Raw genomic sequence first — 27,866 nt, forward strand, 5'->3', positions numbered from 1 at the left:
TTCCAGTTCACAACGGGGTTCTGGATTTAAAGCTAACCCACAGAGGTGACATGCATGACTGCTGCAATGCAATTCAAGGTCTAATCTTGATTCATTTGGATAGGTTCTTCACATTGCTCCCAAAGGACCAAAATTGGCAAAATTGTTAGCAACTAATGGTTACTACTCTCCTTCACTTCGCAGTACAATGGTGCTGGGAGATGCAGAGAGTAGAGATGTCAGGAAGGTCGAAGTTTTTCTATTTATGACATATTAGGAAATTTTCTCCCCCAACTTGGCTTTGAATGCAATGGGTTAGGTATCAAACCTTGGAAATAAAGTCACAAAGATTCATCAGGTTTCCAAGGACTAGGTTATTTGGAGTCATTGTAAACACTAGACACAATTTCCCTGGAATATAGAAGGTTAGCGGTGACTGCATCTTCCCTGTCTCTCTCATGTACTATTTCCCAGTGCTTTTACATCATTTTTCTAATACACAATCCAGACAAAGATCATTCGACTGATTTGTGGGATGTAGGGTTATCATAGCATGAAAGGTTGGACACGTTGTCCTGTATCATAGGTATTTAGAACATTGAGAATTGATCTCATGGAGGTTTACAAGATCCTAAAAGGTGAGGTCACATCAAATGTTGAAAGGTTGTTTCCTCATCTGAGAGAGAAACCAGAACTAGACGTCATAGTGTGAAACTAAAGAGTCTCTCATTTAAGATAGATGGCAAGATTTTTCTAACAGTTGAGAGTCTGTGGAATTTTTTTCCCTCAGGGTGTTCTGGAAGCAGGGTCATTGAACATTCTTAAGCACAGTTAGATGATTTCTTCTTTAACAAATATTCAAAGGGTGGGCATAAGGAGCAAAATGGAGCCAAGGCCTTAATCAGATCAGCCATGACAGAGCAGGCTCGAGGGGCCAATTGACCTTCTCTCTCTTCTAATTCACACGTTCATAATATGGTGACCAGGGCTGTACATAGCAGTCCAAGTATGACATATCTAAGATTACATATAATTTTCACTGGATATAGCGAGTTTTGAGAAGATTTGTAGCTCAGGTTGAGGTTCTGGATGTGAGTTTGTCACCAGCGCTTCGTCGGAGGCTCACTGATGTTACCTAGAATGATGACGAAACGTCTGAAAACTAACCTTCCAGCTCAGCGAGCAATTTAACTGGATATCTCTTCTTTTGAATTTTATCTCACACAAAAATGAACCCCAGTGGTTTGTTTGTGCTTTAATTGCTTAACACGCATTGCCACCATTAACAATTTGCATTTTCATCTACAAACCGCTTTGCACCTTAGCCCTATTCAGACCCACTTGTCAAAAAGGTGATCTCCTCATTCGTCTTACTGAAAGCTAACACCTGACAGTGTCTATTTGAAATTTACTTTGCTATTTGTACTAACGTGCCTCATGTTTGTTGACACCTTTTCCATTACATCAATACCCTCTAAAGAATTTTTCTAGTGTGTTAGAACTGCTCATTACCTTAGTGACTGGCAATTCCTTGGATTTTGATTCAAACAGATGCTCCAGTTTGGATACGTCCAACTTGACAGGCTCCAGGCGGGTCCAGAGGGGTTCCCGGCATCGCTTGTGGTTTTTGTATTGCCAATTGATCGGTCGGACTTCATTCCAGAATAGTCTAATGGTTTTCTTCTTCTTGATAAACGTTGGCTCACTCCTGGACAGATGGGGCGACCCCACAGCTTGGTGAAGGCCAAAGGGTGGAGGTGGGGGTGTGGAAACCCCGGGTGCTGGGGGAAGGGGTGGGCAGTAGAGTAAAGGGGGCGGTGGAGGCAAACCCAGAAAAGAAGGCGGGGGAGGGGGTGGTGGCGGAATTATTGCATCTCCAGAATTAAGTAGGTTCTCCATGTCCAACACATCTACATCATCATCCTCCTCCAAGTCTGTGAAGTCTATATCTTTAATTTTTAGCTCCCGCGGATTGGCCATTAGTTGATCCCAAATGTAATCGGATTCCTTTTTTGGCTGTGCAGCCACTTTATCCACGGCCTTAGCAGTCATTTCAGAATCAGACATTGGTGGCCCTTTACTCAGCTCCCCACTGTTAAATTTGTCAGTGAAAGCTTTCACACTGCCGTGGTTCTCCAGATGGTCAATCTCCATTTTTTTCACTTTTTCCTCACAAGCCTGCTTGCTGGCCTGGAGAATGCTGATGCGGCTGGCCAGAGTGGCCAGGGACTCTTGTTTTTCCACCTCTTTTCTCTCAAGCTCTGTTTCCTCGCCATCTTCTGTCTTTTTGTTCTGCGCATACAACATGTCCAGCATGAATCGCTTGTTATTGAGAATGTTGCTGCACTGCTCATTTACACTGACCTCCTTAATGCTTTGTGTCCATTTACCTGTTGTCCAAGTAAAGAAAAAAAGGCATGAGAGTTAGAGGTCTGTAGTGACTTTCCCATAAAGTGGGGCGAGAACTGCAACTGTTCCTTGTTCCAAAGTGAAGCAAGGAGATGGCTTCAGTTATATTCAGTGTACAGCTTAATGTGCTCTGATTTCTTTACAGCAGGAATCATTGGAATTCTTAACCTCATCTTTTTCCAGGAGTGTAATCTATTGTCTTAAGCTGCATTATAAATCTACTCTATTTTAAAAAGAGAATGATAGGTTACAGCAGCGCATTAACAAAGGAACAGAGAGACAATCCAGCTGTTGAGAGTTCTGGGAAGTGTGGGCTTGAAGAAACTAGTAGAAATTAGTATTAAGCATTTTATTGTATCCTGTCTGGCAAATGATTTCAAAGTTAAATTTTAGCATCACACTCCTTTAATGTCATGTATTTTTGTGGTCTTTCAAATAAAACCATGCTTTGGTGTAGTACAGAAAGTCACTCAGGGTTCGTGTGCAAGTGCAGAAAATATTGTAGCATACGTACACTGCTTGCATTTATATGGGGGATGATCATTTCAAAAATAATTTAAGGCCATTTTTGAGGATTACCCAATGCACACAAAGATCATTGCAGGCACACTGATGTCTTACCAATAGTGGAAATCAATGGGTTCATCAAATATTTTACATGATTTGCCTATACTTATTCCCACCGTGGGGATTTTGATTGGAGTCCATTCCAGACTGACAGAATTAAATTTATTTATTTTTAGAATTAATTTTCTTGTTTAAACAGTACGATGGTGGAATCACTGCATAAATAAATCCAGGCAACTTAAACCCTATTCCTGGTAGACAAGGTTGATATGAATAGATACCGAGTCATGTGTTATTTAGTTTGGTGGTGTTTAAACCTAAAGTGAAGGGACAAGAATATTTATTTATGTAGCCTGCTAATTTCAGGTAACACTGCAGTATTTTTCAGCTGCTATATATGCTTCTTCCTTCAGTTATCAGAAACTGTTTTCAGCTCTGTTTCTCAAGTTGTTTCCTTCATGGATGGACTCCATGCTGTGGCTGCTCTTTTGAGCACACAGGCTACTGGGTTGCACTGAATGCTGTACAAGATGCAGCGTTACTGAGGACACACCATATATAGAACATTACAGCACAGTACAGGCCCTTTGGCCCTCCATGTTGTGCCAACCTGTCATACCGATCTGAAGCCCATCTAACCTACACTATTCCATGTATGTCCATATGCTTGTCCAATGATGACTTAAATGTACTTAAAGTTGGCAAATCTACTACCGCTGCAGGCAAAGCGTTCCATTCCCTTACTACTCTCCGAGTAAAGAAACTACCTCTGACATCTGTCCTATATCTTTCACCCCTCAATTTAAAGCTATGCCCCCTCGTGCTTGCCATCACCATCCAAGGAAAAAGGCTCTCCCCCTATCCACGCTATCCAACCCTCCGATTACAGAGGGGAAAGAAATAGAATGAGATATTCCCCCCTTACGAGGTGTGGCAAATCACGACGCTTTTGTGCGCCCTATAGATTCTCTGACTCCCCCATGGAGGAAATGACAATGCACACACACAGCTAAAGTATGCATTTACATAAGGAGGAGATAAACTGCGGAGACTGAAAACTGGGAGCCTACAACTTCTTCATTTTAAAGACTCCATGTGAGGGAAGTAAACAACGCCAGAGCCTGTGTTGCCACTACATTTAGCATAAAGCACACCACTTATCCGGCAAGGTCCACAGTAATATGAATTAATAATCCATGTACTGAAAGAGCATGAGGGTAAAACTTTGCAGCCATCATGATCTTGAACATCACTTACCAAATTGCTTTCTACGCAATTTCAATTTATTCTCCCTCATGTAACTGAAGTCTGCAACTTTGATTCCACCCTGGTCAATTTCCTTTGTACCCCTTTTAAATCCTTCACATTCTTCATGAAATATGCTGCACAAGATTGCAAATAAGAGTCCTCTGGGTTTAACCAATGTCCCAATGATTCAGCAGAACCTCTTTGCTTACGCAGCTGAGGCCTTGGCTTGTGAATGACGCGGAGGTGCCGGTGTCGGACTGGAGTGGACAATGTCATAAGTCTTACGGCACTAGGTTATAGTCCAACAAAAGCCTGATGGGCTACAGCCTGGCATCGTGTGACTTCAGACTTTGATTTATGAAGTTAATGATCCCAAAAGTCTTTTTAACAGCCTTCTCATCTTACCTTCCCACTATAGCTGAGATAGGGAACTGTATGTTTCACTTCTATTCCACTTGGGGCTTTCAGATCCCCAGATGTTATGAAACTGAAGTATCGTTTTTGATACATTAGTATGTTTTGGTCAGGATCAAAATCACACGGTTGTCATTTATAATATTCAGCCTGTTCATTCGTCATTATAAACACATGCTTAATACATTCAGTAGGAAGAAAGCAGAGAGATTACTTGATCAACGCAAAGAAAACATTAACATTATGATATATCCTTCAGAAAATGCTTACTCCGCACAGAAAACTTGCATGTTACTCAGCTACTAATTTGATTCAATGAAAGCTGGTACATAATTATGTTGAAACATATTGTGTGCAGTGCTGCACAGTAAATTATCTATTTTAGTACATCGCAGCAACCTGCAATTACTAATTGCTGCCCAGAGCTGGTTAACACAGGCAGTAGTATGACAGATTCACAGAAAATGTGGTTGTTACCAGTTTCATTGTCGCTGGTTACTTTGTCTTCCCTTTCCTCTCTTTCTAAAGTGCTGCTGGCTGATGAGATGCTGGACGCTGAGCAGTTATCTTTCTCATTCACTTCTTCATTCTGTCTCTCCTTCTCGCTCAGGATTGCATGTTCTTCAGGCTCACGATCAGCTCCCTGCCCAGTCTCCAGCTCCGAAGGTCCTGACTCAGCGACTACCTCTGTTTCACGTTCGACTTCGGATTCAGGCTCTGGTTCAGGCTCAGGCTCAGGCTCAGGCTCAGGTTCTTGCTCACTGGCAGAGACTAACAGGAACAGAAGGAGGAGGGATTCTTAATTACTGTTAAAGTCACATTACTTCACAATGTCCCTTTTGTATGTTTCAGCATCTGTTTTACTGACACAAGAGAAAGAAAACAATCAGTTTTTCTCTGCAAAGGCTGAGCTCCTTAATGGAGTTTTGCAATTAACAGAAAACATTAACCTCAAAATGTTTGGACCTATGCAGGTTTGCTTTTTGGGAATAAGACTAACCCAAGTTGCGAGAAAGGCAAGCTACTTTAATATCTCTTTCTTGAACATGCAATGTAGATCCACATGAACTTACAACCTGCTCACCTAGCTCTTGTGCATGTAGTTCTGCTATAACTTGTGTTTCATTAACACAAATTGGCTGCTAAGCAATTGATGAATAGTAGAGCTGTTTGGATAACATGAACTTTCTGCTGTACAGGTACAGCAATTTTCTTTCACAATTTCCCTCTAACATGATTTTCTATGGCGATTTTCAATAGTGCGAGGTCAGGCAGGAACTCAACTACTGCGTTACAGGAGAACTACCTGTACTAGCATTAATGTTGACCGACCTGTCTTTTGATTGCATAAAACTTCTGTCACTTTCGTTCCTGTTGTTGCGAATGAACTTTTCGTTTTTCTTAAAAGAAAGCTTTTTAAAATGTTCAGGCCCTGTTGCTGCCCAGCTCCCAATCCTCACTCGATATAGTATAGGCACCATTCAGTCACAGGTCCTTTGGCTTTTGGAATTCTGTGCGTGGGATTGTGGCGCAGACTTTCAACTTGCTATCTGAGTACAATGCAATGAAACCCTTGTGTCAGCTAACCTTTTGCACTTGCGGCTCCATTAACACCGGATGAATGTTGCACACGATGGATACAAACGTTTTTTGAAACTGGCACAGTTTAGCTGATGAACGTTCTTATCAAGGACAACAGAAATTGTTTTGTTACTGTGACTGATAGAGGACAGAAATGAACAATAGTTCCATTGCAATATGTGATAAATTTTGTGTAAAGTTCCAATTTTGCTGCACATGCTTGGCAATGGTTCTCCAGTGCACTGTACACAGATAGACGGGTAAACTAGAACTATGCGTCCACAACTGACAGATTTACAACCTCTCACTCCCACAGGGACTGGACTGTCACTCCTGCAACACTACTTAACTCCAGGGTATAGAATTACCATGGTCAAGGTCAGGGTTCGGGAATACTAACAACTCCGTAATAGGGTCTCCTGCTATGACTGCTAAGATTGTGGCTTTGCAAATCCCTTTCGTTCCACCCATCATGCACTGGAAGATCTATATAATGGATTTTAATTTCAATCTGAAGACTACAGGATGAACTGGACTCACACTGCACATGTATTTGTTCTCCTCAGTGCATAACTAGATAATTTGTTAATTTTAAAAAAACCTCTATACATCACCTATTTAAAAATACGAGGACTTTGTGTTAAATAATCTTTCGCCCATTAAATTTACCCCATTCCCTCCTCTTACCCTGAAGATGCTCACTCAGCCTCCCACGTATAAACATAACAAGGAGAGATCGTGCTTTGGGCAGGAATTTCTGCTGCCCATTTGTCTTTCCTAACAATCCTTTACTCAATCTGGATGAATTGCCGGTGTAAAAGGACAAAGATCAAAACTGTAAAGTCAAAAGAACTGCAGATGCTGGAAATGTGAAACAAAAGCAAAAATTGTTGGAAAATCTCAGCAGATCTGGCCGCACCTGTGCGGAGGAACAGAGAGAGAGTTAACGTTTCAGGCCCAGTGACGCTTCTTCAGAACTGACGAAGGGTCGCCGGACCCAAAATTTGAACCCTTGAGCAAAAACAGAAACCTTCTTGGTCCCGTATGATTCAGCTACATCACAGGCTGTTGCATTGTCCATGACAAAAAGAGACTGAGAAAATTCTTACTGCATTCGTTTTACTCTGAACACTTCTGTGCCACAGACTGAATACAAAACAATGTAAACCAGTGACTGCAGCAGTGAGGCAGGGTAACAATCGATAGAACCCCCCACCGCACCACCCCCCATTTCTTCCCCATAAACACAGGTATTTACTTGCTCCCAGATGGCAATAACCTAACGTGAATTTTTATGCTGCATTTCATGAGACAATCTATTCTATGGCAACACAGCACCTCCCAACACCTTCTGGCGTGGAAGCATCGAACAAAATTTATAATACACCATTTAAAAGCCTCGTCAAGACTTCATTAACTGATTGGTTTCAAATGTAATGAGAACAAGGAGTTGTCCTCAAGATTCTTCAGCAGGCTGATGCCACATTCTACAATTAGATTCAGAAACAATTTGGTTTTTTCAACAATGCGGTGATAGATAAATATCAATCCAACAACTGAAATGAGAGATTTGGAAACACGGCTGATACAATGCAATTGATTATAGAATAACTTACACATTTTATTCTGCAAAATTCTCAGTTCTCAAGCCTGTGCTTTGAGACATTTTGTCAACTGTCATACCCCTAAAAATTAATGGGTTTAAACAAAAAAAACCTATGCAATCGTTCCACAAGGGTGGTACGAACTTTCCAATTACATGGGGGGCAAATTTTATTCTTTTTAAAAACATAGGGTGGTTCGCATGTGGAATGAACCTCTTGAGGAACTGGATAATGCAGGCACAGTTACAATGTTTAAAAGACACATGGGTAAGTACATGAATAGGAACGGTTTGGAGAGATATGGGCCAGGAAGAGGCAGGTGGGACTAGTTTAGTTGGGATTATGTTCGACATGGACCGGGTGGACCAAACCGTCTGTGTGTATGACTATGTGAACATTTAATAGTCCCATTTTTAATAAAACTGTGGGAGATAAGAGATTTGGTTATAAATTTTTCAACCAAGTAAATCTTTGGTGCCTGGGGTGTTCCTAAGGAGTCGATGAAATGCCCAAATATTTTTGTGCACCTACTCAAAACAAAGGATTCCGATAAAGTTATCCTGATTTAGCCCGCCAGAAACAGTGTGCTAAATGAAAATCAGCTAAACAAAGAGCGATCTTTCCATAAGTAAGCACTTAACAAGTGACCAGGTGCTGCAAGGATAATGTGGTTGGTGGTCATCATTGGGTTTACCCTGTGATCGAGTTCCTTGACCCTAAAGGCCAGCAGTTTTCCAATTGCCACTAGCGCTGGAAGGAAGTGGCTGTGTCTGACCTCAAAGTACCCACCAGAGGCAAAGCATCATTGTGGGAGACCAGGCCAACAAAGCTGGTGGAGGCCAGAACCGAGCTTTTGAAGAGATATCAAAAGGGAGGGGAGGGTTGTGCGGGGTGAGTGGCCTGAGGAAAGCCAGGAGTTTGGTTTTCAGCAGTCACTCTGTAAACCCCCTCCTCTCTTCTGACAAACCTTCCCTTTTGAGGTTTGGTCCCTCGCGCCAGAGTGGAGTACCTGACAACAGGTGGACTGCCCTGTCTCCCCTTTCACTTCACCCCAAAGGCCTTCAGCATAGTCATTTTCTGGGCAGTCTTCCAAGGTGGAGAGAAAGCCTTGAGACTCCTGCTTAATCTGAGGTGCGATGGTTTTATGGCGGTTGCAGGGATAATGGATGTCAAGGAGCTTATTAATTAACTACATCCGACCGACACCCTGCCACCAGCTGCTGAAAGCATTTATCTGCTGATTTTACCCACTGACTTAAACTGGGACGGGGGTCGAGGGAGAGGGGGGAGCAGAGAGAGAGAGTGTGAGGGAGAGAGCGCGAGAGTGAGACAGAGAGCGCGAGAGCGAGAGAGTGCGAGAGGGAGAGATGCAGAACCTTGCCCTCAACCAAGCAGGCTCAGCTGCCATGCTCCCTTTGGATTTGGAACACATCAAAACCAGGCAATAAGATTTTTTAGGTTTTGCAATGCGCTGCTGGGGATGGGGTGCAACATCAACAAAGAAGGTGAAGTCACTCGTGGCATCAGGCCACCGTACCCCACGTGCACCACCACAGCCCCTCCCCCAAAGAGGTCATTGGCAGCGTCAGGGCCACCACCCCTCTCTAACCCCCGTAAGTTACCGGCAGGGTCAGGGCCGCAATACGCACCCCTTTCTCACCACCATCCCATCCCTCCCCCTAAAGAGGTTGTTGTAGGATCGGAGCTACCATTCCGCCCCAAAAGTTGCTGGCAGGGTCAGTCTCCCCCCAGTGGTTACCAGTCAGGTCACGGCCAGACGGCGAGCCCAATTCTGGCTGGATTTAATTGCCGGGGAGATGGAATGGCCACCAGTGGTGAACAATGCGACCAGGGTATAGGAGCACAAGACCCTGTAAGACCAAGAGAGGCCAGGAATCATTCTCTGACCAGGGGCAAGAGGGAGGCGGGGTGGGAACTGGGGACAGGAGGGAGTACCCAACACAGCAGGATTGAAACAGGAACCAGCATGTGAGGTTAAGTCAGAGTCGCCTCTCGCTAGGACAAGTGGGAATTTTCATTCTCCCACCAAGATGGAACAAAGAAGGGAAATACACATTTGGATACTTGCAGCTGTCCGATTTATTAAAGAAAAATGGCGAGCACCGATGGCCTTATCATCACAATGACTACTGTATCTGATCCAATATGACACAGTCATGTGGCCAATACAATGGACCAGCTTCTGTTTTGCGTCTATCATAATACTTGCAACAGATGGTTTACAGGGTCCCAGGGCAGTTCCAAATACTTGCAATCCACAGACACCATGCATAATTGAATAGAACATATTACACATGAAACAGAGAGTCAAAACATTTAAAATTCTACCCACAAACCACTCTTGTTCTTGTCGATGTCATCTGGAGCTAGATGTCTGCACAATTACCTTTGTTCCTTCCTAATTAATTACATATACTCCTATCTGTGCACTCGTATATTCATACATACCACTTAGTGTTGAAGGAGATTGCAAAAAGGTTGTTGTCGTTCTTGGGTAGTTCTTAATAGATTTTATAAAATGTTGAGAGGATCAGCTGTAGGAAAGGAGGGGGGTGTGGAGAGAGGACAACAAGGGGAGGAGAACAGGAGTGGGAGATGTCTTTTAAAAAGATTCTAAAGGCATTGGAAAGAACTACCACCTAGTTAAGTGTGGAAGAAAGGCTTTGCACGGCAAGAGTTTAATGGTCTTATTATACAAACAACTGTACTTCTAAAAACCACAAGACAGGAACACACAGAATGTTGTTAGGTACAGACTGCAACTAGAATACAGGAAATATGCCACTAGGATACCTGCCCCCAGCAGACTCCAACAATTCCAAGCCTTTTGTACACTTACACAAACTGAAGGTTATGGCACGAATGCCCAGCGGCAGAATTTATTAATCTCTTCATCAAGTAATTATGTCTGATGGCAAGTATTCAACTTGATCTATTTTATAAACTGACCTGTACATATATTAAATTGCCTGCATTAATTTCAGACTAAGTGAAAACAGATTCTCTCTTTGAGCTGGTGCAGACGCAAAGTCTGCTTCACATTCAGCCCATGCAGCAGGAAGAAAAAAAAATCATTCCAACGTGTTGGATGCACAGAGCACGAGAGGCTCAATTCTCTGGCACACCGGTAACTTGCAGAAAGTGGTGGTAAGATAAACTGCTGAATAATTAAACTAGAGCTTGACAGCACTCGAGAAGCTTTCAAATTCATTTCGCTCACTCACTCGCCTGATAATTCCTTACCCGGGAGTAACAAGTCTGCAGCAATGCCACACTGGACTGTTAAAATGCATCGTAGCTCCACAGCCACGGCTGAGGGCAGCTACCAGTTCTATGATTGAAATCTGGAGTTCATTATGGCAACCTGATTTTTATATACATCTTAAATGCTAGATTATAGGCTAGAAATCCCAATCAATGCTGAATGTACTTTTTGGTACAAAAATGGCATAAACAGGAATATACAATATAACTGGTAACCTACTGTACAGGTTAACCAGAAATTCTTTAAATTTTTGCATGGTGTAAGGATTGAATAAACATGCAGCTGTGCTGTAGTCTCACATAACCAAGGCAAACAGATTGAAAGGCTGGGAGGGGTGCCCGGAAGCTGCGAAGTGGATCTCAAACTTTAGTTCTCCTCAGTTACAGCTATCTTCCTTCGTCAAACTAATTACATGGTTAGAGGTAGGCAACATCAGAAGATCTGGATCAGAACATGCAGTAAATTTTCGACTTTGGGAACATTGTGCAAGGCAACAGCCTGTTAATGGACAGGCACAATAGCATGAGCTGCCTGGACCGTTAGCAGGGGGCAAAATGGACACAGGTTCTCTGTACATTGGTATGGAAGAGAAAAGGGGAGGAGCCCATGGGCTATCTGGACTGGACACTGGCTGAGGTTGTGGGGGCGGTATCTCAGTAGGGTTTGCAACTGACTACAATTGGCTTAATTACAACTTATGACATCTCTGGGAAACACAGCTTGGGAATTTTAATGATGTTGTCCATCTATCTGGGTTACTGCGTTATAAGGCTCCACCTGATACACCAATAAGTCTTATCAATTATTTTGTCAAGTGGAGTAGCTGGTTAGACTGTGACATTTCCCAAACACGTATTTCACTAAGTTTTTGGAAGTTAATTCAATTACTTTCCCTGTACTTTTTTAATGCCTCAGAGCCTGTGGCTGTTCACAGGAGCGGAGGAAGAAGTGGGATTCAGTGTGCAAACATTATGGGCTGTCACAATCAGGCTGATTCACAGGACCAACTGGTCTTTTCCTCTTTATATTTGGTAAATATTTTCGACAATCAAGATGAGTGCGTGAGTAATGTTAGAACAGCAGTGTCACAACTGGGATCATTGCTAAGCCCCAGAAATGTCCATTTTGCAGGGTAGAACCAGCAAAGCCAGTTTCCATTTCTGAACTTTGGAAAATTCACACCTTGATTGGCTGATGGCAAAGTAACCATTAAGCAAGCACAAAGTTTCAGCTGAAGGAAGTAGTAAATGTGATAATTTGTCCTGTTTTGACTGAAACTGGCACAGTTGTGTAACAATACTGTTCTGTCACTACTGGACCATGAATTCGAATTCAGCCCGGGTTGACAGTCTCCCTTTTCTGCTGGCTATTGCAATCCTGTGTTAAATGTATCTGAACAGGCCTAGGCGAGGACATTATGAGTACAGGGCCTGGCACAAAATTAACCCCTAATTCGGCAGAATTGGGGAAGTTCAATGATCTTGTCCTCCAGGCATCCAGCTACTCTTCAATGAAGCACATGCTATAGTTGCCTTTTTATCCCAAGCTCCCGTTTACATGGCTCCTATTTTGATGGGGATCTGGTGAACTGATCTTTTTAGTCCAAGTCAAACAGGGCACAAGAAACAGCTGCTGCAAGGAAATTAAACATTAAAAATATGTGGCTGGGCCAAGTACCTGAGCAAAATGTTGAGGCACGTCATATGATTAATAATAGGCATCTTACAAACACAGTTCAGATTAAATCTAATTGGGGACTACTTGATAGTATCAAAGGACAATGTTCTTTTATTTTATTCAATTGTATTATGTGCTGCATATTAAAAATCTTCATAGAAACATATAAAAAAAGCAGCTGTAGGTCATTCCACCCTTTGAGCCTGCTCTGCCAGTCAATATGATCATGGCTGATCATCAAGCTAAATGTATCTTAACCCAGCTGTCTGCCCCATATCCCTTGAGCCTTTTAGCCACAAAAACTGTATCTACATTCTTTGTGAAAACACAAATGTTTTGGTCTCAACTATTTTGTGGTAGTGAATTTCAGGGGCTCACCACTCTCTGGGTGAAGAAATTTCTCATCATCTCTGTCCCATGTGCTTTATTCCTTTGCTCTTAAACAATAGCCGTTGATTCTGGCCTCCTCCACCATTGGGAACATTTGTCCTGCATCTAACCTGTCTAATCCTATTAGGATTTTATAGTTTTCTATGAGATCCCCTTCATTTTTTCTAAACTCCAGTGAATGCAATCCTAACCGATTCAGACCCACCATAGCAGTAATTTATTTGGTAAGCCCTCACTGCGCTCTCTCTATAGCATGAACAACTTCCTCAGATTGGGAGGCCAAAAGTGCACCACAACATTCCTAGTGTAGCCTCAATGTCCTGTACAATTGTCGCAAGATATCCTTTTTCCTGTACTCAAATTCTTTCAATATACAATTTGCTATCTTTACTGCCTGCTGCATCTGCGTGCTTACTTTCAGTATCGAATGCATGAGGACACCCAGGTTGCATTGAACATTCCTCCCTCTAAATTTATAGCTGCTCAAATAATAATCTGCTTTCCTATTTTTGCTACTAAAGTACCTTAATTTATCTATGTATTTATCTACATTTATCTATGTTTTTACTGCAACTGTCATGCATGTGCCTACTCAATCAGCCTGTTCAAATCACACTGCAACATCTCTGCATCTTCTTCACATCTCACCTTTCTACCTTGCTTTGTCTCATCTGCAAAATTTTGGACAGTTCCCTCATCTAAATCATTAACATAGATTGAGACTAACATTCCCTACTGTACCCCTACTGCCTGCCATTCAGAAAAAGACCCATTTATTCCTCTCATTTACTGTCTGTTAACCAGTTTTCTATCCATCTCCACACACTATCCTCAATCCCATGCATTTTAATTTTACACATTAGATCTCTGAAGTGAGAATTTTTCGAAAGCCTTTTCAAAGTCCAAATAAGCCATATCCATTTGCTTCCCCTGGTCAACTCTACCTGTTACATCCTTGAAAATTTCCAGTAGACTTGTCAAGCATAATTTCCCTTTCATAAATCCATGCTGACCATGCTCTGATTCTACCATTCTTTTCCTAGTGTTCTAATAAATTCCCTGATCATTGATTCTAACATCTTCCCCACTACCAAATTCAGCCTCATTGGCCTTTGGTTCCCTGTTCCTCCTTGGTCTCTCTTTTTAAATAATGGGGTTACATTAGCTAGCTTCTAATATGAAGGCACTGTTTCAGAGTCCAAACAACCTTGGGAGCTTCAAACTACAGCATAAATCAATCTTCTGAGCTGGCCAAGGTTGGTGTAGACAGACCTGCCTTTCAATTGTACATGACTGACCCTGCTAAACTTCCCTCACAGATAAACTGCTGTGTATTATGCTTCTGTCAAGAGCCATGAAAGTCAATTGAGGAGATCAAACTTCAGCTACTCAATCCAATGTCATTTGTGTCACTCAAATCTGATTAAAGTCAGGCTTACATGTTTGAATGTGCCATGGTGACTGTGTGTGCATGTGTTATTCATTGCCTTGACATAACCTCATAGGTGTCCTTTGGGGTAATCTGCATTGAATACAATTTTGTTATTGTGATTGAGTATTATTGGCAAGGTTAGTGATTATTGACCAACTCTTGGTGTCCTAGATAAAGGTGGTGTTGAGTCTTCTATTGACAAAGCTACAGCTTGGTGAAGGCATTCTCACAGTGGTATTAGGTAGGGAATTTCAACTTAATGCCAAAAGAAAATAACATAATTGCACTGTTTTTAAGTGCTCCACTAATAATTTCAAGTGAGAATGGTTTAGGATCGATTCATCTGCTTCTATTTTCCTTCCTGGTGGTTGAAGTTAGAAGATGTTGTCAAAGAATTTTTGATGCATTACTGCACTGCAACTTTCAGATTGCAGCCATCGTACGCAACGACAGAGGGAAGATCGATCAAGTGAATTTCCTTGTCCTTGGAGCTGAATTTGTGACTACTGAGAGGCAGGACTCAACCAGGAAAGTGGGCAGTATTCTAACACACTCTTGCCGTGTACCTTGTAGCTGGCAAAAGGAACTCGAGAGTCAGGAGATGAGTCAGCCAACATTCAAACTGTTCTGGTAGCCTCATGCGGCTGGTCCAATCGAATATTTCGTTAGTAGCGACTCCTAGGATGATAGTGCTAAGGGACTTGGCAATGACAATGCTGTAGTGTCAAGTGCAAATAGTTTGCCTTTATCTTGATGGAGAGTGTCATTATGTGAAATTTTGTTGGCTTAACCTTGATGGGTTCATTTCCCACCCCACCCCCTCAAGATTTTCTTGAGAATTGGTACCAACAGCTTGGAATTGAGAATGATTCCTTCAATAACCACAATCATTAGGCATTTCATTGCAATATTATTTCAGCTTGCAGGATGTAAAATTTTTCAAGCTTTTAGCCATGTAAAAATATTTCCTCTCATCTGTTGACAAATATTAATTCCAATAACAGAAAATGTATAACATTCTAAAAACACTCTTGTGTTCTGCTTAGTACTGGTGATTTACAAGGTTAGATCTTTGTTATTCAGCTGCTATTAAGGCTCCTAAAGAGTTCAGACCAACTATGCTTCTTAGACTTGAGCTTACGGCAATCCATTTCTTGCAATTCACTGCAGTGAGACATTGTATCACTTCGATTATGACATTTTACGAGCAAATGCTACCATTGTGCAAAATATATTTCAATACTTGACACCTCATTTTAAGAAAACCATCACATGCGATGATGCAAATGAATTATCCATGATCAGTCTCCTGAAACAGCTTGCTGTGCATTTGCAGTCCACATGAGGCACTTAATTTTGTGAAGACAAATAGCACTCCTTTCGCAAGTTATGGACTGTACAGCTCAAGCGTCTTACAAATAATTGCTATATCTAGCATATCCAGCCTACTGGTGCTATATTTCAAGCCAAGTTATAATCCTGTTGTGTTTCATGGTTTAACTCTCTCTCCCCTAAAAGTCCACTGCTGAGGCTTTTATTGATTCCACGGTCTTAGAAAACCATATTCAGCAACAAAACAGGAATTCTATTGAATAAAAGAAGAGAAATTCATTCACACAGTGTCTTCTATGACTTGCGGACAATCTAAAGTACCTGACAGCCAACTGAAGTTGTTTGGAACTGTAATATCTGTTATACTTCAGCTGAGGGAACGAGTGAAATTTTGTATACAGCAAACTTCTACCAATAACAAACATCTATTCACATGATCTACCATCAGAAATTCCAGGAAACACTTGGCAGATGAGACAGTATCTGATGAGAGCTGAAGGCCTCTCATCAGAACTGAGGGAACTTTGGAATTTAAGAGGTTCTTTGCAAGCCTACAAACAGGAAATGGCCAAAGGGGCAAAGCTGTGGCAGATGGATCTTAATTCAAGCAAGTGAGAGATTATCCATTTCAGAATGAAAACAAGTTAGTTTCGGGTATTTTTAGAAGGCACAAAGTTGAGTACAGTGGCCAGCCAATGAATTTTGAGGGTTCTGGTGCAAGCTCTTTAAATTGCCATGAACAAGAAGAAAAAGTAGTCAAGGTGGTTAACAAAATGCTGGCCTTCATATCTAAAGGGCCGAAGTATGGAGATGCAGACATTACGCTGAAGTTACAAACAACACTGGTCGAACCCCACTTGTAATTCTGTGAGCAGATCTGGGCACCACGCCTTACGAAGGATGTACTGGCCTGAGAGGGAGCTCAACACAGGTTTACAAGTTTGATACCTGGACTTCAGCGTTTAAGTTGTGAGGACAGATTCCTTTTTATTTGTTAATGGGAGGAGGATGTCACTGGCTAGGTGGCATTTATGGCCCAGCCCTAATTACCCAGAGGGCAGTTCAGAATCAACCACATTGCTGTGGTTGGAGTTGCATCTGGAGTCACATGTAGGCCAGACTAGGAAAGGATGGCAGTTTCCTTCCCTACAGGACATTAGTGAACCAGATGGGTTTTTTCCCTGACAATTGGCAATGGATTCATGGTGGGATTCAAACCCAGGTCCCCAGAATGTTGTCCAGGTCCCTGTGTTAGAAGTCCAGCAATAATACCACCAGGCCATTGCTTCCCCGTACACAAATTAGGCCTTTATTCTGTAAAATTTAGAAGGTCATGTGATGGTCTAAACAAGGTCTTCAGGATATTAAAAGGGATAGACGGAGTCGATAAAGATTAACCATTTCCACTAGTTGAAGATTCTAGACGAATGAGGGCCAGGCAATTCAGGAGACGTTAGAAGTACTTCCCCATCCAAATAGTGGAAGTTTGTAACTCTCTTCCTCTTATGGTGGTCAACATTAATGCAAATGTTAAATTTCAATCCTAGGCAGACATTTTTTAAATAAGCAACATATCAAGACATGCAGCCCCAAGGCAGGCATATGAAGTCAAGTCAATGATCAGCCATGATCTTACTCAATGAGGAAGGCAAGCTCAAGAAGCTGAATGGCAACTTCTGTTCCTATGCTCCAAGCAAAAGGAAGAGGGGAGGAAAAATATAAGGGAATGTCTGTGATAGGGTAGGAGGGATTACTTGATGAAAGGTCTCAATCTAGAGAAGAATAAAACAAAAAGTGAACCAAGTGAAGAAAAAGTGAATGGGTTAAATGAAAAGTAATGAAACAAAATGGAAGGAGAAGTTACGATCAAAAGAATTGGTCTCGATTCTGTTTCATGTTTCACTGGATTGGCTTTTCTAGCTTTTTTTTCTTCACGTGTTCACTTTTCATTCAACTTCTAACACCCTGTCACTCTCTCAACTGGAAACGTCTTTTCTTTCCTTATTAAGCGCTCTTTATCTGTCAGTCAATCTGTGTTTAATTTATGCACATACACACCCAAGTCTCTGCGCTCCTGCAGAGTGTGTTTAGAATTTCCTTCAAGTTACATTCTGTATGCTTTATTCCAAAGTGTATCATCTCATATTTTTTCCACATTGACTATCTGCTGCCCTTCTGAAGTATACACTGTCCTCCTCACTGTTTACAATTCTCCCAACTTTTGTGCTGATGACAAACTTTGCAATTGTCCTTGACATAGGGTATTGATCATTTACACATATCAGGAAAACCACAGATCCCAACACTAACCCATGGGGAATCCCAGTGCAATCCTTCCTTTAGCCTTAAAAATAACAATTAATCATTATTCTTTGCTGTGAGGTGGGGTCACTCAACCCAGAAAGGTGACTGATATCTCTCCACAGATGCTGCAAGATCTTCTGAGGTTTTCCAGAAATTTCTGTTTTTATGTCTGATATACAGCATCCACAGTTCTTTCAGTTTTCAATCATTACTCTCTATTTCCTATTACTGTTCCAAATTTCACATTCATTTTGCTCCTGCCCCATTTATCCCATAACCTATAACTTTCACAAAATCTGTTCTGTGGCACAGTACTGAACGCATTTCAATTCTATGTTACATCTTCAAACATTCCAATTTGGTTACAATACCATAGGCAATGAAACCAGGAGGCGGCCATTTGGCCCTTCGATCGTGCTTTGCCGTTCAATAGGATCACAGTCAATGCGACATTCCTCACGTCCATTTTCCTGTCTTCCAACTGACCATTAATGCCCCTACTAATCGAGAACATCCTCAGCCTTAAATATAGTTAGATACATTTTTTACCCCTAGCAAATTTATGCTGACTCTTTCAAATCAATAACATTGTTCAAAGCATCTATTAATTCTATACTAAATAACTATTTCTAGAACTTACTGAACCAGTGAAGTTAAACTGACTGGTCCTCAATTGCTGGACCTATCCTTACAATTTCCTTTTGAAAAATGGCACCATGTCAATGATTTCACGGTGGCACTACCTTCAAATCCATCGAAGGTTTAAAGGCTATTGCCAGTCCCTCTGCAATTTACACTTTCATTTCCTTTAATATCCTTGGATGCATCTAAACCTGGTTCTGATGCTGTATCAATTTTAAGCAGTACTGTTCATTCAACACAACATCTCTGCTTTATCAATTTTAAACCCTTCTCATGACCAAGTTTCCTCCCAAATCGCAATGGCCTGGACAGCGTCTGCCTCATAGTTAAAGACAGATGCAAAACACAAATGTAACATCTCAGCTATACCACTTGCTCCTTCTTCTGGTCCCTAATCAAACATTTTCCTCCTTTTCATACAATTTTGTGATCAATGCACTTGAAGACTTTGGGATTTCCTTTGCTCATTGTAAATCTTTTCTCTTAATATTTTACCCCTTTGCTTCTCATATTGACTTTTCTCATAACCCTTCTGAATGCTCGCTGTACACTTTAGCTCCTTACATACCAGCCTAAAAGCTGTTGCGTTAGTCAAAATGAAATGAAATGATTAAACAAAACATGCAAGAAGCCTACTCTAGCAAAAGATTAATCGTTACATGAGGACCTAATGATTAAAAAGATCACTGGTCTTAATGTCTCTGTGTTTTGCTGAAAGGGTGTACGTGTGTTTAAAATCGAGGGTTGTAAACTCAGCTGTGATAGGTGAACCTTTGCAGAGTGTCAGATGAAGTTCTGTTTAAAACAGATCAGGATATCAGATGTGATCCTGTCAACTGTCAGCTATAGAGTGCTTGATCACTAAATCGTAGTGTCTAAATATCATGACAGAAACCTAGATTCCCTTTAGTGCAGCAAGAGGCCATTCAGCCCATCAAGTCTGCATCGACCCTCCAAGAACATCTCACCTAGACTCCCCCTGTCCCCGTAACCCCATGTTTACTGTGGCTAATCCCACCCTGCCTGCACATTCCTGGACTCTATGGGCAATTCAGCATGGTCAATCCACCCTACCCTGCATATCTTTAGGCTGTGGGAAGAAACCCATGCAGACACAGGAACAATGTGCAAACTCCACACAGATAGTCACCCAAAGGATGGAATCTGGTGCTGTGAAGCAGCAGTGCTAAACACAGTGCCACCATGCCAGCTTACACAGTGACACAGTGGTTGATTATATGGTTGACTGGATGACAAAGGGGTAACAGTCTGAGCAAGCTAAGGCAGTGGTCAAAGTTCATTTTAAAAATAATAAAAAAAGCCTCCTTCCAGAGAAAACAAGCAAGTATTAATGGATAGTTTATCACCTAACACCTTTCATATTTTCATTTTTAACCTGATTTCCACTTGATTTCTGAGGGCAGGTCAGGACAGGGTCTTGTTTCTGATTGCAATTCATTGAGAGTCTCACTGAATTATAAATGTGCACATAAACCCGAGAGAGAATACTGATAAAGCCAAAAACCATGCTAGGCTGTAGCTCCCTTGATAACATAATCATGGGTGGCAAGCTCTGATAGTTAAGGTAGTATTCAGTTGGCAAGGAATAGTGAATCAATAGAAAATGAAAGGGAGGGCAATAAACACAGCCATTTCTTTTTGGACATTACTTTCCTCTGTATTATGCTATCAGGTTAATGCATTCCTAAGTTTAATGAAGCTCTAAATCTAGTACAGTATATTACTGAGGAAATGTGGCAACAAGAATCCTCCTGCCCTCCCCATTAGAATGGAATGGAATGTGTAGACTTCCACATTCCCATTCGCACTATGTACTCCCATTGCACCAAGCTCTCGAATTTGCACAAAGTTCCTAATCACGTATTCAGCACAGTCGTTTTATCATTTATAATAAATTGTTAAAGACCCCTAAATTACTGCAAACGTTCTACTAGTGCACACTGTCCTAGACACTGAAGGAACTGAACAGAGGTGTTTAATCAGTAAGCATACGGCCTGCTGCAATGATCCAGAAGTGCTCTGAAATCTCAGATAGAACCATCCACCTCTGTCTGGCTGATTTCTGGATTGCCAAAAACCCACTTGCACGCACAGGCAGATAGCAACTACTCTCTGGGTACTCACGTTCTGTAGGCTGCGGTGGCTCACACAGTGTGGATGAAGGCTCAGGCTCCTCCTGAGGCTTTGCAGGTGAGGGAGTCCTGCAGATCGTGACAGGGGATGACGGGGCAGCAGGTGAACTCAGGCTGAGGGAAAGGTCGCTCCGTGCCCGTGGCACCCGACTCCTGGCTTCCTTCTCATATTCCTCCGCTGCTAGTTTTTCCAGGTATTTATATCTGGAAAAGAAGCCCATGTAAGCTTCAGCTAGTAGTGCATTGCGTGCATTACACTGCAGGCTGTCTCTCACATCCCAAGCCAGAAATACTGCCAAAATAAATGACTAAACCACACTGAAAGAAAATCGAAGAAAAGATTAAATGTCTGCAAGCTCTGGTTTTACCTGCAGACGGACTGCAAAAAAGCTTAAAGCGCATCAATGTTTTAGGAGAGAGATTTTAAAAAAAAAAATTCGGTGGGTTCTCTTCTAGTCCTTTAAGTTCTTTGATGCAAAGTGACACAAAAAGCTTTCACCACCTTCTAAACATTGCCTCGCTTCCCTGAACCTGCATCTATTCCAACAATGTGGCACTTTACGTCATGTTGGGTCTAGTCATCAAAAGCTGCTTAGGAAAAGAAAAATACATCTGTTTTGAATTTACATGGACAGTGCTTCTGAACTGTTTATTGCTGCGTGCTACCAATCATACTCCTCAGACTTAAAAACACTGGCATTAAAATAACTCCCGGTATTCCCAGTCAAACATCTTTATATTTATTTTTACTCTGTTCTTTTTCCAATAACTATTTACACTAAAATTAAATGTGTTTCTGTGAAATAGGTTGATTATAATCAACAGTGCTGAAAAATACTCCAACAAAATAAAAAGACCACAAATCCAGGATCACATTGGTAGCAATTCTCTCTGCAGCCAAGGCCCAAATTCAGCCCAGATGGATGCGGTAAAAACAAACTTCACCACTTTGCTAGCTGTAAACTCCTTAAGTCTGGATCGTTGTAGGTGAAATGTCACTTGTTGATATTGAGTGCTGCTAAAATGTACGAGAACAATAGAAGACACACTGTTTTAAACACATGCCACAGATATCTACTTGTGTTATGACCCACATTCATCAAAAAATGAGAAATTTCCTTTAGAAAAGGCAAGGTAATGCTTGGGCAATAGAGAACTGGTGCCAGAGATGGGTAGAGACAGCTGGAGTCTGTATAGTACCTGGCACAGAATCCTCAATGGGTTCAGTGAATTTATAAGTGGGGAAGATCCAAAGACAGAACATACCTAGCTTTGATAGTAGTCAGTAATGGAGATCAAACCCAGTAATTTCCGAAGCAGGCCAGTGCATGTTAGTTCATGAAATAACACGAAGCTCCTACTTGGGAGTCAGATGGGCGCGTCCCTAACAATGGCAAGGGTGAGGGGACAATGTTTATCAGTGAGGCAATTAGAAACTGCACCTTGAGGTGAGAAATATAGGTTCACAATGCACTGCCAGTCACACAGTATAAGTGGAAAACACGCCAATGTTTTGTTTCATTCCAAATTGACACAAGAAATTACACAGTATCCTGCAGGACTATCAAAGGTTTCAAAGGGTAAGGTGCAGCTTCTAAAGAGGGGGTGAGAAAGATGATGTGCAGGTGGGGAGAATAGTTGAAGCTACAGATCAGCTTATTCAATGAGTTCCAAATTGTTTGCTGAACAATATGCCTTCAATTCCAATATTGATGTCAAGCCAGTCTTGCAGACTGCTGACACAGACATGGTGGGCTGAATAGCCTTTTCCTGTTCTAAAACCAGTTTACCATTCTGGAAAAGGGCCCCAGACTAGTCTAACCATTACTATTGCCTACAATTCAGGGATATTATCGTCTAATATAATCATTAATGTTTATATCAATGACAAATGCTCAGTGGCCATTGCCACACTACAATTGGAATTCAAGAATGTAGTTAATTGTTGGTGGAGATTAGTGTCCACTTTCTGACTTTCATTACTTAAAGCTGGTTGTAATCTGGAGGTTAACCTGATGAGTTTTCTGTCAGTACGATGTTGCAATTATAAGGTTTGTAAAATTAAAATACTTTTATGTTTAATAGCTTCAAAATGTAGCATAAATAAAGGGAGTAATGTGACTGGTTCTGCAGTCCGAGTACACACTTGGCTAGTTTGATTGTCAGAAATCAAAGGAGGGCTGAGGCTGTTTTCCCTGAGAAGTTGGTGTACAATACTTATACTTGGAGACAATGCCAGCAGTTTTTGCGTTTGCAGTGAATAGGCTCTGAATCTCCCAAAATTCCACAAAGGTGTCAAAGGTATTGGCTTATAAACAGTTGTGCTGCATTTGGTCCATTTACTTCTAAGAGAGCTAGACTCTCGAATGGCAAGTTAGCCATTCTACCTGTATGCAAGTTTACAGTGTTTCAGTGGGCTGTGGAGAAAGACGGCACTGGAAGCTATTTTTCAGATTAGGTTACAGGCTTTCTGAAAACAAAAATCAATAAATCTCTCTGACTTTACAAATGGCTGATTCAAGCAAGTTGTCTAATAGGTGAGAAAGGCACAACATGGTCACTTCATGGTGGACGAAACAGGAAAATAGGTCAATTGGGAGCACTTAGAGTCGTAGAGTCAGAGTCATACAGGACAGAAACAGGCCAAACGAAACTAGTCCCACCTGGCTGCACTTGGCCCCATATCCCTCCAAACACATCTTATTCAAGTATGTATCCAATTATCTTTGAAAGGAATGGTGTATAGGAGCAAAGAGGTCCTTCTGCAGCTGTACAGGGCCCTGGTGAGACCGCACCAGGAGTACTGTGTGCAGTTTTGGTCTCCCAATTTGAGGAAGGACATTCTGGCTATTGAGGGAGTGCAGCGTAGGTTCACGAGGTCAATTCCCGGAATGGCGGGACTATCATATATTGAAAGATTGGAGCGACTAGGCTTGTATACACTTGAGTTTAGGAGGACGACAGGGGATCTGATTGAGACGTGTAAGATTATTAAGAGATTGGACACTCTGGAGGCAGGAAGCATGTTTCCGCTGATGGGAAAGTCCAGAACCAGAGGACACTGTTTAATAATAAGGGGTAGGCCATTTAGAACAGAGTTCAGGAAATACTTCTTCACCCAGACAGTGGTAGATATATGGAATGCTCTGCCCCAGAAGGCAGTGGAGGCCAACTCTCTGGATGCTTTCAAGAAAGAGATGGATAGAGCTCTTGAAGATAGTGGAATCAAGGGTTAAGGCAGGAACAGGATACTGATTGCAGATGATCAGCCATGATCATAATGAATGGTGGTGCTGGCTCGAAGGGCTGAATGGCCTACTCCAGCACCTATTGTCTATAAATGTTCTAACTGTACCCACATCCACCACTTCCTCAGGAAGTTTGTTTCACACATTCTGTGTTTAAAATGAAGCCTCATTTTTAAAAAAATATTTGTACTCTCATATTAAAAATATGACCCCAGTCTTGAAATCTCCCACCTGAGGGGAAATGGCATCTGCCATTAATCTTATCAATAACCATTGTAATTTTATAAACCGTTATAATGTCATCCCTCAACTTCCTATGTTCCGGTGAAAATAGACCAGCCGATCCAGCCTCCACTCATAACTCAAACCTTTCATTTCTGTTGCGGATTGCTTGCGAAAAGAATGCATGCAAACTATACAATAACTATATGATATGTTCTCACATCAAAAGTCGCCTATGAAATAAAAATAGCCTTTGGTCATTATCACATTTTTTCCAAAAATAAAGTTTTAAAAGGTGGAATCTTGTCTCATTTTTCTAGTTAGAAGTTTCAAGGCAATCATTATCTATGGATCACAAAACTTGCATGCATGGGACATTTTGAGAAGTTAGACCATCACTGTGCAATAGACCATCATTAAAAAACAACGAATGGAGCAAGTGATAGGTTCAGTTAGTACAAAGGTGAGAACAGTGCTATAGTTAGTCTTTGGTAGTTCTGAAGTGGGAAACATTCACAATCCCTGGCCACCTAAAGCACAACCATGTCACAAAATTACACTGTCTGGGAATTTCCTTAGACGTGGCCCAACATCACCAATATACCTCTGGCACAAATACTGTGGAAATTTTGTTGTCACTTTCCACAGCAATTTTTTGAGGCAATCAGCTTAATACAGTTCTATGTTTGATGCAATCAGGACAGACAAATTGATTTCCCTCATTCATTATCTGAATTTCAAAAGAAGCTACGTTATAGACTCTCAAAGAGGTATTCCTTAATCCTGCAGTCCATGTGAAGGCATCCCTAGTGGCCAATTCTGGAATGACACCACAATGTTAATCAAAAATGACAGAGCCACAAGCATTATGGAAAAACTTGAACAGCCAATAAAGTTGATTAGCTTCAACAAAATATAGTAGCGACTCTCCTAGTGAACAAATAGTTTGCATGCAATTCTAACAGAATAGGCAAACCTTTCTTCTCTTGCCAGTCTTTGTTCTTCTCGTTTTTCTATATATCCCCGACTATGAAGACAGAACAGAATAGAAAAGCAAAGAAATTAAGTGACAGATATCAGAGAAGTTATAGGAGAAAGCGAAAGAGTGGTGTTGGCAAATTATCATTTCCAGCTATTTGTTCAAAGTCAGAATTCTACCCAAAAAACTTCCAGGATTAAAAGTTGTATGAAGAATTCTTTGCACCGAAACAAAGACAGGGTTTAATAGACAAAAGGATGATGGCTATAGAGAACTTGCAACAGAAGCAATATTGTCCTCAAACACAGCGAACGAAATTCCAAGATGACATAAGTCTGTATCTTCATCAGGATCCAGAATTAAATTTGTGCAATGCTGAGTAAGCAAAATAAGCCATATCATATGGATCAATAAAGTAGATCGAAGGTAGAACAGGCAATACACAAATAATATCCATCTTGATGTTGAGCACAGAAATGGAATCAGTGAGCAACACATTTTAACTAAAGGGTGCTTAAGGTCAGGGAATAATGGTAAATATAAGCTATTGGTTAATGCGATGAACCTGGAACAGGCAGGATTTTATGAAACAGAGATGTATATATTGAAATGAGAGGCTGGAGAAAATCACTTAGTAGGTTACAGCAAAACAATATATGATGTGCTGGGAACCAGAATAGTGTCTGATTTAATCAAAGCCAGAGTGAGAACTGAGCTTAGCAATAACAGAATGGTAGGGCATGGGATAATTAAAGGCTGTTGGATTCTGAATTGAAGCACAGTACGAGAGAAGTCAATTCAACGGCTCAAAGAAACAGGTTGTTTCAGCAGCCCCAGAAAAATGCAAGAGCACAAGTGAGAGATATTGTGGAGAGAGATACAAGTGTCTTTTATGACAAACACCACAGATCAAATAGCCTGAGCTAACTGGCAAATCAAACAACAGGGAGAGTGAGGCAACTCTCTGACCATTTACCCCCTGCAACACTTGTGGCAAAGGTTTGATTGATCAATGTGAAGGAATTAATGTTGGCTGTAAGTAGAATTTTGGCCTTGAATTTGACTAGGGTAGGGTGTAGGTATGTGGATTCACAGCAAATGAGGAACAGATCAATTCAACAAGGTCTTAGCTGTTTAACTCCCAGGCCTTATTCAAAGACACAGAGCAGGCTTCTGACCTGGAATAGCAGAAAACTCACATGGCCTGTAGGTTGCTGCTTGACACTAGTTGCCGTTTTTTTTCTGTAGGGAGAGGGAGTGGGGTGGGGCAGCATTTTGTTTGGGGCCTCACATTTGTGAGGGGAGGAATTTCTGGGGGCTTGGATCATCTCTCCACAGCTGAACTCCACACAAGAAAAGTAACAAGAGAAGTGCTTAGGACCCCTCTAGCACCACCCCCCTCTCCTTCACCTGGCTGCTTAGTGGTTTCAACAGTGGAGGTTATTAGTTAAAATCAGAGACCCTTCTAAAGATGACAGCAGGATTCCACATGTACACATAAGACCCAATATATGTTGCACAAACACATTACCTGCCTGCTCAAAAATAAAACAGGATTAATTTTGGAATGCTGAGCTTCTGGCAGTTTTACAGATGGTTTTTCTTGTCCTGTAGTCCAGTTTCTGCTCAGGTTCTAATTGTAACCTTGTGGCTACTAAAAGCTATTAATACTTTGGCACCTTGCAAAAAACAGCAATTTTTTTTAGAAACAGGCTTCACAATAAATATAAACTTTAAGCCCAATCATATGGAAGCCTCTCTACTGGTTGCTATCTGCACGGGATCAGGCTTGGGTTGGGATGGAAGTGTGATGGGGTGGATGGCAAGGGAAGGTTATGGTGCACAAAGTTCCAACAGTTGAAGAATTCACATCCTCCTAGTTTACGATGTTTCCCAGCAGAAATAATACTGTATCTATCCTACAGAATCATTCTATCATTTTAAAATACTTCAATTAGAATCAGCCTTTGAGCTTCTATGTTCGAGGTTTCTAGTAACCTTGGGCAGCTATTTCTGTTTGGGTTGGGACCCTGGAGTTGGGGTCAAAAGTCGTGCCAACCCTACATGGCCAGAAGTCCCCTGGCATCGGTTTTGGAAGGGTCACTGAAGGAAAAGCTAGTAATCTGGCAAATGGGGCCTACTGGTCCGACTTGCTTTGTAGACTACAAGGTGGAGATCTGCACAACCACTTCCAGGTATCCCTGTGATCTGATTGCTGGTTCGACCAGAGGTCACGTTCCCCAGCTAATTAAGGCAGGCAGACAGGCTTGCGATGCTGGAAAAGCTGGCACGACAGCCTGCCATTGCAGAGGAGAGAAAGACAGGGCACCTCCATCTCATAGCACCTTTAAAACTCTTCAAATTAAATAAGGCCATCCTTGCCAAACCACTAATGTGGA

General features: G+C 41.6%; 1 protein-coding gene across 5 annotated transcripts in view; it reads right to left on the minus strand.

Moving 5' to 3' along the window:
- The window catches only part of fhod3b (formin homology 2 domain containing 3b), a 583,240-nt gene that overhangs the window by 70,656 nt on the left and 484,718 nt on the right, over nt 1-27,866 (minus strand). For 4 of the 5 annotated variants that reach the window (XM_048559318.2, XM_059652629.1, XM_048559337.2 and 1 more), the window contains 4 exons: nt 25,465-25,515; nt 21,011-21,222; nt 5,095-5,388; nt 1,492-2,369 (listed from right to left, as the gene is read on the minus strand). In XM_048559318.2, the coding sequence (XP_048415275.2) occupies nt 1,492-2,369; nt 5,095-5,388; nt 21,011-21,222; nt 25,465-25,515 (1,435 nt within the window). The remainder of the gene's footprint in view (nt 1-1,491; nt 2,370-5,094; nt 5,389-21,010; nt 21,223-25,464; nt 25,516-27,866) is intronic. The other variant, XM_048559356.2, reaches the window with a different exon arrangement.

Source organism: Stegostoma tigrinum, chromosome 2 (genome assembly GCF_030684315.1).
Source record: "Stegostoma tigrinum isolate sSteTig4 chromosome 2, sSteTig4.hap1, whole genome shotgun sequence".
Classification (NCBI taxonomy): domain Eukaryota; kingdom Metazoa; phylum Chordata; class Chondrichthyes; order Orectolobiformes; family Stegostomatidae; genus Stegostoma; species Stegostoma tigrinum.